Genomic DNA, 21,035 nt, shown 5'->3' with positions numbered 1-21,035 from the left:
CGCACACACACACACACACACACACTAGTGCGAGACTCGATGGTGTATAGGTTCCGATGTGTGCTGCATGTAATGAAATTATATATATATATATATATACACTATATTATTATATATACTACATACACAGTTTGGTAAATCGAGTTAACGTCGACGCGGCGTGTATAGTATTTTTCGAGCTTGGTAATAAGCGTTTTCGGGTTGTGACTTGGACGCGCAACGGGGTGCAAAGATAAACGATCAAACGCGGAAAAAAAATGTTATTAAAATCACTTTCGGAACGACGCGCTAGATGCAGCGTCCGTATATTATTGTATTATATAAATGTTCGGGTGTACATCATGCTACTGCAGCATTATTACCACTGCGTGGCGCGTCGATAATCGATCGATTTATGAAATATCTGATGGGACCGTAATATAATCACTGCAATATATTTATAACACGGCAGTAATATTTGAATTATTTGAATCGTTTTCGTGTAATTTCCGCTTACGAATTTTGTTGTATAAATACACAAAAAAAATATATTACAATTGTGTTCGTTTAAAATATTGCATTATACTGTCGTTTAATCTCTTTCATCGAAAAATTAAACCCTACATAATAATAATAATAAAAATGCGTTTGATATACCACCTTCTGCAGTATACTACATAAATCATACCTGTGCACCGTAATCAACTAATACATTTATACGTTTTGGGACGTTTTAAGACCGATTATTATAATACTCCGCAACCAGCGATGTCTATACAACATACATTCGCATTATATTATATTTACGATATTATTATTTACGTTATCACTGTTACTGCAACAATATCCCCAAACATACCCGATGAAGTGCGTAGATTTCTTATAACCATTACAATTTCCCAGAACATACCAATATATTATTATATATGTATAAATACTGTTTATCTGATATAAACGACCGTGAAGTGTAAACGCGTGAACCTTCGACAACAATATTGTGATAATATTATATAGGTGCATAATGATAATATATAATATATACAGTGCGGTCCGCGGTGTTTTACGTTTTTCTCTGTTTTTATGACGCGACGAATGACAATCCATCCTGTATAATATGTTCATATTTATTAATAAGCAAAAGCAACGAAACTGGGTTAGATTCGAGTGCGCTTGCATGTTTATTTAATCTCTTATGACACTTAATGCAATTTGATATGATAATCGCTGCTTATGACATAATATACTATACCCGTTCACTGTAAAAAATCGACAACGCACAGTTAAATAGAAAAAAAAACGTCAAATACGACGTTAACATATTATAAATATGTAGGTACCTACCTATTGCAGTACCTGTATAGATTATTATTTATTGTGAATTCGGTAATCCTCATTAAATATTTATTAACGCTTCCGTAAAAAAAGTAAAGCCGTAGGTATAAGTATATAAAATAAAATCGAAGGTATTCTGATTTCTTTTAGACACCAAATGTATTTTATATTATAAAAACACACTCTACATCATTTTAAGCATTTTGATTGTGGTTTATTATAGTTCAAACTATTCTTGTAGCCATCGTAATAAATCTTGGCAGTTAATTATTTTTCTTGTAAGCTCGGAGGTGGGTGACTTTAAGTACACGAAACGTTGTAAATATAATATACGTTATACATAATACATAATAATAATAATATACCACTGTTCATAGTATAGGTAGATGTATTCAAAGCCGAGAGGCGAGCATCAGAATTAACGAGAAAGAATATTAGGCCCCTTTTGCTGGTGTGCTCATTAAAGTCCGGCCCATTAACGGCGGCGAAGCCATTAGAATAATGTTAATTACAGGGTTGTTTACGAGAGAAACTAAATGCGAAAGAGGGGGGGGGGGGGCTGAACACGGCCCGTGCCACTATTGATTTTGCACAACTACATTCTGAAACTTTTTTCGCCCACTTCCCCCTCACCGTTTAATTGTTGTTTTTTCGAGGCAGGTATAAAAGTATACGACGACGCTCTTGATTTCATTCCAAAACTTTATCTGTATCTATAAGTATATATGTATTATGAGCGAGTGGGATGATTCGGATGTTGATTTTATTTTTTTTTGCAGTTTGTTTTCTCGATTTTGCCTACTTATACTCGGTCGTAATATTTAAGACCCGAACACGTTCGTCGTTTTCATACCATATCATTATTATATAATGCACGTATCTAGTAGTGTGCGGTGGCGGCAGTGGCGGTAGGGGGTGAACGCACGCAAGGCAATAATAACAATAATAAAACCGTCACGTGTCCGCCGATGCCAACGGTCCCGGAACGTCGGTTTTCGAACACAAACGGTTCCGGACCCGGCACACCGCGCACACTCGATACAACCCTCAATTTGCCTTTTTTTTTTTTCTTCCTCCGTTATGTCCGACCCCCGCCGCCACGTCCTCACACGCGGCTCGAAAACCGCACTCGGACCCACGGAAGAAATTGAAAAACGCACCACAACCGTATTATATAGATACACGTATAATAATAATAATAATAATAATATATTACTCGGGCGAGTCCCCGGGGAAGAATTTTTTTCACTCCCGCGCATAACGGCGGTGGTGGAGGGTAGTGGGGAACGAACCTCCACCGACGCCGTCTCTGGGGACGCGATACAAAAAATTAACGTCTCCGACGCACCGTAGCACGCGCGTGGCTTATAATGTGGTTAAAACGCGATAATTTTCAGTTTGCGCCGACGACAATACATGTAATATTTATACATATGCGGTGTATACTATATACAGGGCGCGGTCGGTTGACGTTTCAATCATCCCTGCCTGCAACACGTGCTACCGACGGCGCTGGCCGTATCGTATATCTTCATCGTCATCGTTATATTGTATTACATTGACTTTACTACATTATGTAGGTAGTAATATTATTATATAATATTATAATAATAATATCGCGGTAGCGGTCATCGACTCCTGCACGCAAACAGCGACTGCGCGTACACAGCGAAATTCTATTCTACATTTTTTCGGAGCACATATCGCTGCAGGTTTAAGTGCGAGAGTGGGCAACTGTATATAATATATACATATCACTCTGTCGTCAGTCGTCGCAGTATAATATTATTACAATTACTAATTCGTCGTATGATAATGTATAGTATTATTATAAATATTTATTATTTATTGATTCGTCTGATTTGAGTTCCACGACCATGAAACCGAATCCTGAATATGCGCACGAAGACGCCCGTGTGTACATAGATTTAAATAATATCCAATACATTTCGAAAGCGCACACTCACATGTATATTACAGTAGTATATAGCTAGGCACATTATAAGCGGTTTACGTTAATATCGAGGTCGCGTTAGTGCACGCTCACTCGTGCATCATCGAGACAATCGGTTTTTCGTCAGTAGTATATAGGTACTTATATATCATTATATAGGTACATATTATTATTTGAGTTACGCCACAAACACACCTGCCAGTGCTTCAGGTAGCGGTGGGCCCGCACTGTTTTTTTATCTTACCGCTCCGAACAAATATTATGTTTGCGAGCAAACATCAAATATTGAAAAGTCGTATGTGACGTATAGAAGTATAGGATATATATGGCCGTACAGGTAAACTACGCGTAGCTCATAAGAAAACGCGGGAAAATCGTCCGCAGGTATATAATATGTACATGTTTTTTTTTTTTTTTTATAGAGAAAGTTCTAAAACGCGGGAAAAAAATTTTAAGTCCCCGGAGATCGTCTAGACGCTGCAGCGTTGCCGTCGTGTCGTTGCGTCTTCAAATAAGTATATAAATAAGCCATAAAATATTAAGATAAAACACCGGGCGAGGGGATTGTGTGTAAGATATTTATTTTACTTGACGTGCCAAAAAAACGAAAAAATAATGATATAGGAAACATTAAGCCGCGTACCCATACATTTGAAGGTTTAAAAAACAAAAGTTCCCGCAGAACGCAGTCTCTTAAAGAATAATACCTACGCCTTTGCGACAAGTGCGTGTTGTATATGCGTACATACCTACATGTTTCAGGTAAACCTTTATAAATATATTCATATACACATATTCGCGTGCGTGTATACCTATACACTTTTTCTCCCCGTAGGCTAATCCTTTGGATTTTTTTATCTTCGACATTTTAAGGATGTGCGTGAACAAACAATAGGAAGGGAAGCTTTTAAGAACTCTTCTGTACCTACTATAAGTTTTTGCTGAAAAATACATGGGAGAATCAGAATATATTGAAGATAGAACCAAAAGGTATATTATTATTTATGTAATATATAATATTATATCAGTATCATTATCATGATCCAACGAATTTAAGCAGGTACACCTACAATATTTTTCAATGCATATTTTTCCACATTTTCAAGTTATTTAAATGAAAGGTTTATAAATATTATAATTCATCTAAAATATAAACTGTAATTATTAAATATGTCACTAATAAGCAGTAATAACATATTTTTTTGTTACTTTAAAATATGTTTTGTAGTGCCTATTATTGTAAGTACCAACAAATCAAATATGTACACTGAATTTTTTCGTTTTTGTAAAATCATCTATAGTTTTTCGTACATATTATAAGTTTTTTGTGCATGTTACGTCAATTTTAACACGTATATGACGTTATAACTCAATTGTCCTAGTTATGAGAAACAATAACACATCAAGTATGTTCGGTGCAATGACCGTTTCAGATTACAATTGAATTTCGCAGTGTGATAAATATTCAAATCAAAACCCTTATATTCAAATTTCGTCGAACAAATAGTTTTTTTTTATTTGCGTATATGCTAACGCCGCATAATATTATATACACACGCACCGTTATTCCCTCTTCGTCGACGGTTCACGCAGTCGTACGCGTGTTGCGACATAATATGACGTATACTGTAAACGATATACACCTATATATATTATATACATAGTGAGTGTACACGTACGACTGCTGTAGAGTGGTGTATGTACGACGGCGAAGCGGTGGAAATCCAAAACGAATATTATTTTCGCAGCTGTCGTGGGCGATTTTTTTTCCAACACCGGAGTCCTGAATAGGCTCTACAACGATAACGACGACGGCAGCGGCGGCGGGGAACGGATAGGGTTATCATATATAAGGAGCAGGCAGGACACACATATGTATATATATAATAAATGCACTGAAAGCAAGGGGCCATGGGAACTGGACCACTTGTGTGGTCTACCCCGAGCTGTGTTTACTCTTCGGCAGCACCCTGCAGGATTTTTATTCACTCCCGAAAATCCCGCTAACCGAAATCTCGGCGCCCGTCGTCGTGTATACATAATGAATAATGATATATACGTAAGGCCGGCTGCAAAAAAACCATCCATTAACAGCATTGCCATCTACAGTCTACACCATATACGCTATATCATACTATATAATATTATTATTTATTTTAATAATTATTAGGTGTAGGTATATATACTATAAAATATAGTGTTTGATTTTGACCAGCGGCACGTTTAGTTGCATCGAACAACCCGTGTCAATGGTAACATAGAGAGAATATCTTAGGTACCGCGCGTTTACTATAATATAGCCTAATCTAAACACTGCAATATAACATTACAGCGACGGATCGGGAACGCGCCTTATTTTAATCGATCGTGTATGAAATAATATTATAGACGTACGCTACTACACCACCGTTTGCTGTAAACTCGATTATAACGGCCGTTTATTGGTTTCAGACTCGTCAGAATCGGGTTCGAACAAGTGTTCGGGCCGGACCGGATCGGATGGTCCGGGCAACAGCCGGCTGGGGTCGGCGGGCAAAGGCTCTTCGGATGGCAAACCGACCCGCGTCCGGACGGTGCTCAACGAGAAGCAGCTGCACACGTTGCGGACGTGCTACTCGGCCAACCCGCGACCGGACGCCCTCATGAAGGAACAACTGGTCGAGATGACCGGACTTAGCCCGCGGGTCATACGTGTGTGGTTCCAAAATAAACGGTGCAAGGACAAGAAACGCGCCATCGCACTCAAACAGCAAATACAACAAGACAAAGTACGTATACATACAATTTTACGTATTTCGTGATTGGTGCTGTTCTCTGCGTTTAATAATAACTATAATAATGTTTGAAGATGATTATTTTTTATCACAAATATTATATTACATTATTATTATTCGAGGACTAATAAAAATGTGAAATTAAAACGTATATAATATAATAACTAATAAGGAAAATCGTACAGTGTGTGTTTATTTAAAGTAATATTAAACATAATCTAGGTAGAATTAATCGTATTTTCGCGCGCATAATAATGAATCGCCCCTCGACGACGTACATTTCGTAGTCGATGTATGTAGATGTATTATATTATATTATGCGGCGATCAGAGCCGAGCGCGTAAAAAGACCCGAATGGTCGTTTGACAATAATATATTTTATACACGAGTGTTATAAGCTTTCTATTTTTGAGCGGATTAAACTTCGAATGGACAAAATCGGTGACCGTATTTAAGGGTTTATTAAAATTTTAAGACTATTGTGAACACAAATAAACGTGTGTGTGTGTGTATAATAAAAAGAGAATAATAATATATTATAATACGTATACACACACATAATATAATATTCTCGAGTTTCCATTTAGCGGGCTTAAAACCGGTTATGTGCGTTCCGTGACGGCTGCCTTCCGATTACAATGTCGCCGTCGTGTCGCCCGTTTGGCGCCGCCACCGCAGCCGCATCAGCCGCCGCGGAAGATATCGCCGAAGTCGATAGATAAATGTGTGTTTCCACGCTCGACGTGACGGTATTTCCCATAGACGGTGACGACGACGCCGCCTTTGGTCCGGAGTCGTGTGTTGTTGTTTTTTTACATAATATTATTTCTTTTTTTCCGTTATCTCCATACGACGCGAACGATAATATACCTCCCCGATCGTCACTTCTCCGGATCCCGACACTGCAGTCGCTGTACATTATTATAATAATACAGTCTGGCTAGAAGTGGTTATGTGCGGGTATACCTACACCGCAGAAGAGAACGCGACAGGGTTAATTAAATACGGTTATTATGGAACGCAAGACCATTAGACACAAACACGTAAACCTATATTATAATATATTCAATAACCAATATATATTTACACGGTCATATACATTATAATATTTTATCTACAACCCATTGTAAGCGACTGTGACTACGTTAGCCTACAGAACGACCACCAATGGCTTGAAACGATTTCGTATTACAAACAATATAGAGCGACAAAAAAGCACTTTTATATTAGACGCAGTGACACGCTCGTTTTCAACGATGACGCCCAATGCATTTTCCAATCGTGTATAATAAAGTGGTGTATAATAGAGTCACATACTATATTGGTGTTCTGGACCCTAGCGCGTACATTGCAGGTACTATTGTATTCAAACTTCAAAGTGTATGCATTATCACAATTATCGAGATCCTTCTTTATAATTTAATCGATAAATCTATAGTCCCCGGTACTCACTGTCTATATAATAATATGCTAAATATATTTAGTATACAATATTATGCGTTTTCTCGTATACCAATATAATGATATGCAGCTGTATAAAAATTAAACCTATTCGTTTTTGCAAAGCCTTCGTTCAAAATCCAAATGGGTATTTTTACACACCGCACGCGCATTAATATTAAATCCGTGCACACTTCAAATCGACATTGACGGATATTTCTTAAAATACCTACACACAAGCGCGTGCGCGCTCAGTCAGATCGAACCGAGTATTATTTTTCGAACCGTCAAATTTGGATAGTCGGTTTGTTGACGGACTGCCAACGACTTGGGCGGTGGTTTTTTCTCTTCAATCATTGCCGCTCGGCTGTCGTGTTATTATAACTTTTTTCTTTCCCCCTCCCCATCTCTTGCGGCCTGTGGTTCAAAAAACGTCGACGACACCGCCTCCGGACTCCTAAATAAACGTCAATATATACATGCAAGAAAGCCAAAACACACACACTGCACAATAATATACCAATGGTTTTTTCTCAATATTTTTTAACCGAATCGAGTTTTGTTGGTTACAAAATATTTTTTTTGTAGGCGATAAATTAATGTTTGATTCGCTTGAGACGATTGTGCAGGGAACTTTTAGAGACGATAGACACATTTTTATATATAGGCACGAAAACAATAGGTTAAATTTAAACGTGTGTGAAGACAGGTATCAACCATTCATCTTATACTATACCTATATTATTAATTATTATTCATACATCTGCGTGTCACAAATTATATTATTGTCGATCGTTACTAACACTTCGGGATTGATGCATGTTGTTTCAGGATGGTAGAAAAATGGGCTACGGTAGCATGCAGGGTATACCAATGGTAGCGTCGAGCCCGGTGCGGCACGACAGTCCGCTGGGCATGAACCAGATCGATGTGCAGAGTTTCCAGCCACCATGGAAGGCGCTGTCCGAGTTTGCGTTACATTCGGACCTCGACCGGGTGGACACAAGTCAACCTCATTTCCAGCAGCTCGTCAATCAGGTATATACGTATTATATTATATAATCATTGTCGGTTTAAATCCAGTTGATAACTAAATTTAACGCCATACATAAAAGAGCAGTATATAATATTATATTTAAAACATTTTATATTATATTTTTGTGACAAATTTTTTTTCAAAACGCGGGGGTAATAAACAATGCCTAGGTATTGTCTTATTCTGGGGTATTGCAGGAGTTTAGGTAGACTAACGCGTAATAATATGCTATAATATAATATTATAGCCCGGGCCCAGTGGCGTGTATAAGAAGGATGGGAGTGTGGGATACGCTAGAGATACTCTGTTGATACTCGGTTGAGGTTGTCACTAAATATTATTCTCTATGAATTTCACAATAAATGTTTTTACTCGATAACTCATTTTCAATATCTTTTCGTTTTTGTGAAACATATCCTTTAAAAACGTATTTTCGACGTTAGCTTTCAATCGTGATAGTATAATATATTGTATAAACATATAGGCGTTGGACATGTATAAGCCTTTGAATTAGGGGAGATCGTGCCTCGCTTAATATTAGCTTTTTCACATATTTATGACCTTATTTCCGGGGATAAAAACTTTAAAATGCCTACTTTTTGGACAAAAGTCAGATTTTTTCCACTCATTCTCACAAAACTCGAAATGTATTTATACGCCACTACGGTTATCAATGTTTATAAATATGTATTCATCATCTCCATTAACCAACAATCGACCCGCGGCCACCAGTCACCACAATACCTAAACTATTTGATCGTATATAGCTGCAGTGTAGCCGCCACGCACACTGCATATTATAGCAACCGTGTTTTAAAATAATTATTGTCATTATTATTTTACGACCGCGCGTCAGTCGAAGGTTTTTTTTCGGCCGAGACCCGCCGCTGTCAAGGAATCGTGTGTTTATTAAATTTTTATAATTTTACCATAATTGCTGTAGCGTAGGTACCCACACACGCGTGCACGTTGTATTGGTAGTAATACTACTACGGCTGTATGCGTGATGCCTTGACAAGGATAATCCCGGTGATATTATTGGAAAGTAACATATATAGCAGCAGCGTGTGTGTAGGTACACACACGACTGCGCTGTCGACTTAGCCACGGGATTACACTGCCCCTGAATGTGTAATTACCGGGCGTGATGTGTCCGCAGCACCGGTGCAGTTGTACCTATATAATATAAGTAATAATAAAATAAAATATAGCGAGTGGTCCGGCCCGGTCACCGCCGCCATCCGTACCTATATATATATACGACTCGTGTGTTGTTGTCGTGTGTGTGTGCGCGCGCGTACAGACAACCTTGTCCCGTCGTATAATATTATATTTTTTTCTATCGTACACGCATAATAAATAGTTATGTGTATAATACGCACCTAAATATTTACAGGTGTCATGTGTGTATGTATATATGTATATATATGTACCTACGTATATGTACAGGAGTAGTGCGACGTACATATTTTATTCGACCGAACGTAATAATTCGTGCATTTCTTATCGATGATTATTATTTAAATTCAATTTGGTCCTTTAAACAACATGTGCACGCTCATCAATATACGCAACTGTATTAAAATATTCTAATATAATTAATTACACATGGGATGATAATATTAGGTATGCACCTATAATACCTACCTATAGATATATTATAACACACGTTCGATTTTTCATAATAGCGCGTGCGGATATCCGTCTATTACGATATCATGACGAATATAAAACCAATATTGTAATATACGTCGTGTAAACACGTTTTTTTATATTTTAGTTTCACGCCTATAAACATTTTTTACGATTGAAATATCATTAATACGACTTGGTTACACCATTATGCCTCTACCTGCATTATATTTACTTGACCATTACCGCGGTTGTGTTTGCAGATGCACGGTTACGACATTCACGGTCCTCCGCCACCCATGACCAGGTTGGACATAGACCCGGGTCCCGTGGACATGATGCATCCGGATTCAACCGACTCGTTCGTCACGTACCTAGAGAGCGACGACAGCCTTCACAATGACACGTCGAGTCCCTAATGCCATCGCCGACACGTCTTCGCCACTGTCACGGGTGAGTGCAATATATATCGTATAATATTAAAATAATTTGTTATATTTTTAATCCTTATACCGCACACACATTTGTAGTGCATAATATCTACAGTAAAATATTTCGACTTACGATTTTTCCTGGAAAATCCTATTTAAAGTTGCACTTTTGCGCTTGTATAATTTCGACGGCGTTTGCCTTCGCGCCATGGCAATAAAACCACGAATGCGTATTTCATATAACCTATAACCATTGTTTTACTAATGTTGTCTCGTTTCATTTTGTGTTTCAGGTCCGCATGACTACCCGTACCTACTTTTCTTGGCACACCTATTATATATTATTATCTTTAATTTGTTTCTATATTTGTTATACGTATTTTCTTCATCCTCTTGTCATGTTTACCTACCCCGCTCCCCAATAACGACGTTATGTATAAACGCGTGGTGAACCCTTCACCGTCATAATAATTATAATAATAATGATATAATGATTAATGAACAATAATAATAATAATGATAATTATAATATTGTAATTATAATATATATTATATTATAAAAATATAAGAATGGAGTGTATATATATATATATATATTTATATATTATATATTGTATTATATATCTTTGTAAACCAAATAATCTAAGAAAACGACGAGCAGCCGAGAAATCTCCGGATATCAGCAGCGGTCGTTGCGGGAGGGCTGTCTGTGTTGCTGTCGCGCGCTTCATTATTGTGTGTAATATTTGTTGTACGTTTCGTGTAAATATAATATTATAATGAAAGAAATTCATTAGATTTTTATTAATCAAAATGTTTATTTGTTTTTTTTTTGTTTTTGTTCGTTTTTTTTTAATGTCACTAATCTTGTTAGTGCGATTGGCTAATTTGTTTATACTTAAACCGATTAAAAACATATTATGAACATGAATTATTTTCCTTTGGTGTCGATTCAGTATTCGTATATAATTATATATGTTCGTATATATATATATATATATATATCATGCATAAATCCATTGCGTTGTTAGTAATTTTTTACCCGCCAAATAAACGCTATTATTCATTAATATTATTAACACCATCAGAAAACTTATATGAAACGAACGAGAACTGTCGACTCGCCTGACAAATGCGGCACATGCACATTTAGGTACAATACATATATTATAACAATCGCACGATCGTTCTCATATTTGTTGGACAAATTCGTTTTATTTGAATAGGTGCGCAAGCAATAATAATAATATTAAGTAATTACCCGTTGACCGTTACCGACATAATGATATGATATAATATTATGTACATAATAATAATATTAATATCATATATCAAAAAACTATGTGTTGTTACAGTAAGTTCATTACACGTCACGTGCGTTTAACATATTTTGTCATCGGTACACATTATATAATATTATGTTACGGTATTTATGGTATTATTGCCGGCGATTGACCTTTAAATAATAATTGTCATATTATTATGTAACGTATTAATTTTCGATCATCATAACGTTCGTATTATTCGCATTATACGCCCGCCGGCCGAGTACCTCTAACTCAATCAAACCGTTTACTATATCGATAAAAAAAAATACGGCCAACGTTATTATAATATTATAGTAGTTTGGTTCATCGTTTTGTAGGTGTAAACACGTTTTATTGCACATATTATAGTAATAAACCAAGACATGTACCAACGTTTCAACCAGCGTGCGCGTCCACACACACACGTATTATATTTTCCTCGATTGTGGGTCGTATTATTCGGCGGACAGGTAAACAGTCGGTTTGTTCGCAGTCAGACCACAGAATATGTGGGACACGCCGAATGATAACGTTGCCGACGACACGTCAAATGGATAGGACGTGCCCGTATAAATTCTATCTAAAGTCTAAACTCACCGCGAACGAAATTTGTGGGCCAACCGAGACGAATATCATCAGTGTGACCATCGGCACAAGACGCCCCTAGAAAATAATATCATATTTTTGACGAAGCCCGGAAGCGCCCCTGTTCGCTTGAGTTGCCCGAGGTATCCCACAAAATGGTTATTATTATTTTGGTCTATACCCACATTCTTTTGCACATTTTAAGTTTGGTTGGATGTACCTACTAATTTTTATGTTTCTATAATTTAATTACCTATACATTATTTGAAAATATTGAAAACTAAAAACACGCGTAACTATTTATACCTGTCCATTACGGCACTAATTTGCGCATCAGTTCACTACTTACACCTACTGACCTAAATGGGCCGTAGTCGTGCTCTGTTATTATTCGGAGTTAAAATAAAATTCCATTTCCTCACTATTTCGATCATAGTCGTTGTATTTAATAATATAGGTAGTAATAGTAATAATACATTTAGGCCAAGGTAGTGGTGATACAATTATAATTGCACATTTATATAATATTATTATAGTCGATCGTCAGTTCAGTCTTTGGCTCCGGACCGGAGGACTCCGGGCTATTCAATATAATTTGTGGATAAGACTAAAGGTTATGTTACGAACTCGGGCTATGAAAAAGGTGCAAATTAAAAACGGGACACACTCGGGACCTCCCCCCGCCATAATGATGATGGCCACCGCAATGTACGATGATGACCCACAACTACACACAGTTAGAAATCTGTAGTTATTCTATACGCGCGTTGGTGTCAACATGCACAGTTTACTGTTGAGTGTGGATTTTAAGCCGGTAGGAGAGCTTGGCGTCGATTTCACATTAATAGCAATAGTTAAAATGTGAATTTCGCACGGTTTCTTATAACTCGGTCGCAAAAAAAAATTTAGCAGATTTCCCGACAATTCCTTTATTTGACTATAATAATATTATGTGCCTACGCTTATAATTTCGACGTCGTGTACAGAATGCAAATAACTACACCGCGGCATCGTCGTACTTTGTCCTCGGGCGATCAATATTAATATATTGCCTATATATAGCTACGATTATCGGTGTACGTATAGTTTTTGGCGATCTTGCGAAATGCAATAATAATAATATTTCAAAATAATATTAATATGTTCCTATAGGCTCCAAGGCGCTCACGATTGACGGTCGGTCGATGATCCGAACATGGTATACAACGACAAGCATCAGCAGTAATAAAACAATACACACTATAATACGCTGGGCACACGGATTTCTGTAATTCTTTTTCGGTACCCATATTACGTAGGTAGTATAAGTATATAGGTAAACTGAAATAATTAATAAAGTAAATAAATTACAGACATTTTATCGTTTTCCACACACTGCTCGAATCGTGTCAAAACTCGTACAAACGCGTGTCGCGTATATAATATGACTAAATTAACGCCGTACCTGCGCAATGTGTGTGTTCTTAGAATGAAAATTGAAATCGCTCGTTGTGAGTTGGTGACAGCACGCAAAGTGTTATTGTCGTCACCGAGAAAATTGGCTCCACGTGATAAATAGTCGTACGAACGACTTTCACACATGACGTCATTATCACTATCGAGACGTAGGTATAATTACTGTCATAAATAAATTCGTTTTGGTGTAGGTATACGATGCTGCAGACCAGAAATAAAATTTGTCGTCGCGAAGACGGCACTGCCACGCCGTGGCGGCGAACGGTCACGACTCTTTTTTTAGACACTCTCGTTTTTCCACCCGACGATATCATAATAATAATAATAATAATAATAATATAATAATATCTCACTCGGTCGTTCCTCCCGGGTTGGGTGCGGCGGGACGTGTGCGGCGCACATTCCGGACATCTATCCGAGAGGGTGTGTGTGAAGCGCGTACGGTGAGTATATAATACTGCAGCAGCGTACATAATATAGTTGTATATTTTATGTGTATATATACCTTGAAGAAATAAACGACCCGGATAGAGTACCTATATAGTGCGTCGTAAAACGTGTATGAGGAAATAGTGTCGGCGAGAGAGGACCGTGGCTGTGCGGCGGACGATGTACGGTATATAATATGTATACGGTGGGCAAGAAAAGTTTTTAAAACGCCGACGCCCTCTCCTGCTGCTGCTGCTGCTGCTGCTCTATAGCGGTTATGGGTCTTGATTTCGCCGTACGCGGTATATATATATACACCGTGGTAATATAGAGGGTCCAAATGCGAACGAATAATATACGCGTTTGTGTGTGTGTGTGTGTATATATATAACACGCACGTGATGTGCGTGTGTGAGTGAGTATTTATACTCGGATGTATATGACGTATACAGTGTGCGTGTGGTGTGGTGTGGTACCGCGCCCGATTACCCCCTAAAAGGGTCATGAAAAATGTATTTTCCGAGGGCGTACTCGGAAAAACTCCACCCCACCGCGTCCGCCCACGACCACTGCGCTCCTCACCCTCCGGCTGGGGACGCCGCCCGGTATATTATATGATTGATGGACATCGCTTGGGTTTTCCCCCGTTCACTCGCGCCCCTCGATGGTACCGACTATACCTATTCACACACACACACACACCCACATACACACACACACACACACAGTATACGACTTTATATATACATATATGGGTACGTGTATGTTCAATATATTATAATGTATTGTGTATGCCTGACAAAACCGAATGTATAATATATATATATACACACGTGTACTGCAGCAGAATGCAATCCAGAAAGTTTTATACTGCAACAACGCTAGTGCGTTACAGTATAATATTTTATCTGTGTTTATACGTCGTTATTTGTACGATGGCGGGCTAAAGGTTAGGTTGGATTTGTTTTTATAACGCGGTGACTTTTTAGATCTTTATAGAATCGAACGGTATAATAATACCTAAGGTATACATAAAGGTATATATACTTAAACTTGGTGAAAACAAAAAAATGTATTGAGAAAATTAGTATTGCGTGTTTACATTAAAATATAATATATCTCACATTTTCAAGCACGTTTTCTAGGCACCTACTCGGACAAAATGTATAATATGTATATAATTTTATAAAATATAATACATTATAAAATGTGTAGGTAAACATTATATTATATCTGTCGAGCGGTACTGTAGTGCACACCGGCACTGCCAACTCTCAGTTTGTATATTTGTATATATTTATATAAAGGCGTCGAAACCGCAAGTCAAAAGTTTCGCGCGCGTCAAGTCGTTTAGTGTAGGTGGTTTAGGCGTAGTTCCGCGGCCTCATACACCCCGCACACACCACACTGCAACTCACCCGCGACCGACATCCACAACACTTCCTCCCGATCGATAAGCGACCGCCTTGCTGTGTATTTGTAAATGTACTCTAGTGTACACTTTTATTTATACGCTGCGCGAGGTTGTGTATAGGGTATATTATGCTTTTTGACCAAGTTCCGTTGTATCCGGAAACGAATACGCTCGTCGAAAAACAATTGTATATTAACACGCGAATAAGTATTTATTTTTTTATTCATAATAATACAAACGCCCCTGGAAGGATAAATGATAACCATACAAAATAAAATATATTCAAGTTCTTATCCAGAATGTATGTCACGATGATCACTATAGAGATAATAAAAATAATATGTAACGAAATAGGTAGGTATTATACAATGAAAATACATAAAACAGGGAATATGCGTATATGAGTCCGAAACAGAAATGCAATAATAGTATGGTATGATAAAAAAATGATAAGCGACCTTCCACTCGTGAATCGAAAAACTGTGAACCCTATAAAATCAGCAAGAAAATGCATGTACCAATAATATAATAATGTAATAATATATTATTATAATGGATGGCAATGGAAACTAAAATTTTGAAAAACTTTATACAGTTACAATCCAAAGTTATCTAAAGTTAACTATCTATAGATACAAAACAATTTATTGTATGATTCTTGTGTGCAATAAAATCGACTAATACTAGTGGATTAGAAAGAGCGATGGGTGCTCCCCCAACTCTATGGAATTCGTTGATTATTTTTTATAATAATTTTAAACATATTCAAAATAATAATTATGGTAATCATTATCAACAGCGTAGATATTAATGTGGAAGTTTTTGACGAGAAGATGAAAACATTTTTTTTATTTGTCTCTTTGATCATATACCAGATAATAATATGTATATCATTGTTTATGATCTAAGGCCTCTACCATGGAATTTTTATCAAACACAATACTGGAACAAACGCGACTTGAGTATAGAAGGAAAATCATCGCATTGAACGTTAACATAAAAATAATAAATAAACTTCATCGACATCAAACCTATAATATAGTATGCATATTATATACGATACAACTATACAAGTAGAATATAGTACTATAATGCCTGGTTGCATAAACAATCGCCAATCACTAAGCATTATTTTGCAAATTAATATAATAGTGATCTATAAATTTCCCTTAAAGGCTTAAACATTCGGTTCTTAGAAGGGACTGTCTATCATGCTATATGTATATCAATAATACTTTTTTTTTTATCTAAAACCGAAACAAATACCTTTATGTTTTCATCTATTCTTAGACTCTTTAGAGCTGATTTTAATTTGAAATATTCCGATATTTAACATTCACCACTTTCAGTGACGTCTTCGTCGTTTTTTTTTTTGTCATTTATTGTATGTATGTCAACTCTTGTGGTTTCTATTTAGTTTTAAGTTTTTATAGGTAGGAAAGTTAAAATAAATATATATTATATATTAAATATTTCTTTTACTGTTTACAGCTTGTTTCCTACTGATAAATTGAAAAAAAAATAGATATTCAAATATATTCTTAACGAATTTTTCATAAAAAATTAAGAAGAATTAATATTTGAAGTGAAAAAATGTAGTAAATTATATTTATTAAGTATCAATATTTAGTGCATATATTAGGTTCGATTTCACAACACGATTCATTTTAGTGAGTATGGTAGAACATTGTGCGTAATTCACTTTCCATAATTTTATTGAAAAACTAAGTCTCTTTTAAAATAATTAAATAACTGTTTTTTTTTTATTAGTTGGTTATAATCAATATCGGTTATTTAATAAATTATTGGACGGTAAAATTCTTTTATTTTGGAAATCATTTACTAGGGAGGCTCGATTGTTTCACTGCTTTTATAGGGGACCACAAATGTTTAATCCGGCACTGTTCGGTCGTGTTTCGACTTATTTAGTATTTACATAATTCTATCACCTCCCAACTCCCGATAGTGACTATCTAATAACAATTATTATTAATTATTTTAAATTATAACATTATATAACCATGTGGACAGAGACTTGTCTCGGACGGATTACTATAGAGGATTATTGTGTGGACGTGATCGGAGACTCGTGGTAATAGTAACCTGATTATAGAGGTATATAGACACCAGTTGCACTCTGCACCCAGCAGGCTGTATCTATATAACACGCATTATCTAAAGGTATGTATCAATACATAGAACCAAAATTCGATATTTTGACGCGTATAATTAAGACCATTGGGCGTATTGTGTAGGTAAATGGCAATATTATTGATGGTAACAGAATGTTAACATTAAGTACGTAACATCATCCATTGTACCTAAATATTTGCAAACGTTCAATTGTCGTTATTGTCTTAGCATGCATGCACTGCATGCTTAATGCAATGATTACGGAAAAAGTTACGACACATTTTCATGACGTTCGATTATTATAATACCTAAATTATATAGGTATACGATTTCGTCAATTCACATACGTGGATTTTTGTCACCAAAAATGCAATAACTGCAGACGTTTATAAAAACGAAAAAAAAAATGCAGACAATTAAAATATAAAATTGGGTCTTACGCGGAAATATAATATACCTACCTAAATAAAAAAAACACGACGCATGCGAGATTATGAATGAACCCCATTAACCTTGTTCACGAAGACTGCAGTGTATGATAACATTGTTAAAATTATTGTACTACCTAATGATAGTTTATAATAAAGTTTTTAAATTTGTGAATTTTTAGAATTTTTTGTTTTTTTACTTTAAAACTCCACACAGCTTAATTATTTGTTTCCGTACTGTAGTACCTATATATGTTTTTTTTTTATTTGGGTTAAGGCTTCGACTACTCAGGTCATTAGCCTGTGGTACTGTAGGGGGGGGGGGGGGTACTGTATATTTGTTTACTCGTGATTTGTTTAGGCAGAATTTTTAATTTGGGCACACGTAGGTATCTGCCATGCCCGGGTGGGGGATGGCGGCACTTGTTCTCCGGGTACCGTGACTTGCACGGAAAAAAATGCCGCCCGGTGGTCGAGGATCGAACTCGGACCGGCTGTGCCGAATCCGCCGCGTTAGACCGCTCGACCTATATATATATATATATTATATAGGATTTCTATTGATGATTAAAAATTAAAATATATTTTAATATAAAAATTGGTTATACCCCTCAGAAGTTCGCCAAAATACGGTATACTGCAAGATCAGAGTGTATTTAAATATATAATTATAAAATATATTATACGTGTTCGATGTGAATGTATACAGATCAGTGTCCATAAAATATATGGGTAGGATGTATATTATGGAATATAGATGACATGATGTATTCGGATCTAAATCTAATTATCAATAAAATCATAGTATAAATATAAATATTAAGTAAATAGTAATATTATATACTATATAATATATTCGTCCGCATAAATACACCAATCGTTTATTTTTGGTGATTTGTTAATGTTTACATTCGATTCGTATTTACATAGACACGTATAAGTAAGTTATAATTATTATTTCGTCCGGTCGATGTCGCTTATAATAACCTATTTATTAATACGTTATTGCCTTGCGTTAATGTCGAATATATAGGTACCTACAATTTCAAAATTATAAAAATATAGTACGGCGCACTGTCGAGCTATTCCTACAATCATTATACCTATCATATTGATATTCAATATTATAATACTATTATAATATTGATATTCAATATTATAATACTATTATTTACCTAGTCGATGTGTGATGTAGGTAGGTACAGCATACAATATCGTCATATATTATGACGTGTCACCCAAGAATTTCCGGGCGATTTAAGATGCAGTCGAACAAGAACAACCGATGCGTCAGTATTATAATTAATAATATTAAATATTATAATTTAGTACAGGACGATTTGTCCGAGAAAATATACCCTATACAGTGCGCTCATGTAATATACTAATGAGTTATTTCCCATGTTTTCTTTCCATTTATTTCTTCCATCGCGTTCGACACTGTTTGTCCACATTTGTCATATATTACTCATTGCACCACACGATTACTTACCTACGTAACTACGTTCAAAACCAGTATTTCTAGGACACACTCGAAGTCGCGCGACCTTACCGACCGACTTGTCATAATATTATATTATTACGCCAATTGCCAACTTATTATTGGCTTAGCAGTTAGCTTATACCTCTAATACTATATACCCCGCGGTAGGCATGTCAGCTACTACCGCGGTCGATGTCACTGCGCAGTCATCGCGTGAGGTACCGACAACTCGTAAATCGTTCAATACTAATATCTCGCATTCCACAATATTATATTCTCTCCGATTGTTGTACGATTACTTAACTGAACGCAATGTACTAATTAGAGTAATCATTGCGACAAAAGGGCCAGTTGCCGTTTTTGGGTTGTATATTATAATATTATACAATACATAGTGGTTCCACAAATGGCAGTGATCCAAAACATATGGCTACACTTAAGAGTTTGGATACGTTATAAAGTGAGTTGTTCGTGGTTAAACAGAAAATTGAATTGGCCATAAATAATGTATACGCGACTGCATTTTAAAGACTTGTTATCCACTAAGTTTCAAATGTGACTACTTTACGATGTTTAACTTATTTGTCCACAGTCACACACCGTAGATTAAAGAATGTATACATCTATATTAAGTTCAGTTTCAAATGAAATGATATTGTACGTACATATTTTATTAAACGATCACGGCCTATATTTAAAAGTGTATAGGATATTAGGATGTATACGATATTTCGTACACTCCGTGGACCAACAAACGGATGTAACATTATTTTTGAAACAGTTGAATTAAATATTAAAGATTTTATCATTCTTGAGAAGTGATTGTAATCTAAAATATAATGTAATATACAAAATCATAAACTTAGATTGGGTTAGGTTGAACTAAATGAAAGTATATTTGTTCAGCTTGAATTATTTTCAAAATAATATAATTATATATATATATATATATACGTGTCCAACAAATCAGCTATAAAATATAAATGAATACCTACTGTGTTAAACAAATCATTTTATCCTTGAGTACATATAGGTACAAATAGCCATATAGTTACTACTTACTTACATAAGTATATAAATATTGGCATAAACATAATATTATATCCTGTGACCTGTTATTTACAAGCGATTTACGACCCATAAAAGTACAATACGCAACAAAAATAAATTAATGATAAGTATGTATTATTATAGACGAAAATGCCAGCACATAATCTTAGCTT

General features: G+C 35.9%; 1 protein-coding gene across 3 annotated transcripts in view; it reads left to right on the top strand.

Moving 5' to 3' along the window:
- The window catches only part of LOC132939122 (insulin gene enhancer protein isl-1-like), a 53,714-nt gene extending 42,121 nt beyond the window's left edge, over positions 1-11,593 (top strand). For all 3 annotated transcript variants that reach the window (XM_061006144.1, XM_061006145.1, XM_061006146.1), the window contains exons 5-8: positions 5,717-6,033; positions 8,311-8,517; positions 10,411-10,600; positions 10,872-11,593. In XM_061006144.1, coding sequence (XP_060862127.1) covers positions 5,717-6,033; positions 8,311-8,517; positions 10,411-10,566 — 680 coding nt within the window. In that variant the 3' untranslated portion in view covers positions 10,567-10,600; positions 10,872-11,593. The remainder of the gene's footprint in view (positions 1-5,716; positions 6,034-8,310; positions 8,518-10,410; positions 10,601-10,871) is intronic.
- Positions 11,594-21,035: the final 9,442 nt, after the last annotated feature.

Source organism: Metopolophium dirhodum, chromosome 2 (genome assembly GCF_019925205.1).
Source record: "Metopolophium dirhodum isolate CAU chromosome 2, ASM1992520v1, whole genome shotgun sequence".
In the NCBI taxonomy this organism is placed as follows: domain Eukaryota; kingdom Metazoa; phylum Arthropoda; class Insecta; order Hemiptera; family Aphididae; genus Metopolophium; species Metopolophium dirhodum.
The sequence above is the reverse complement of the archived record's forward strand: the minus strand, read 5'-3'. Positions and strand labels throughout refer to the sequence as shown.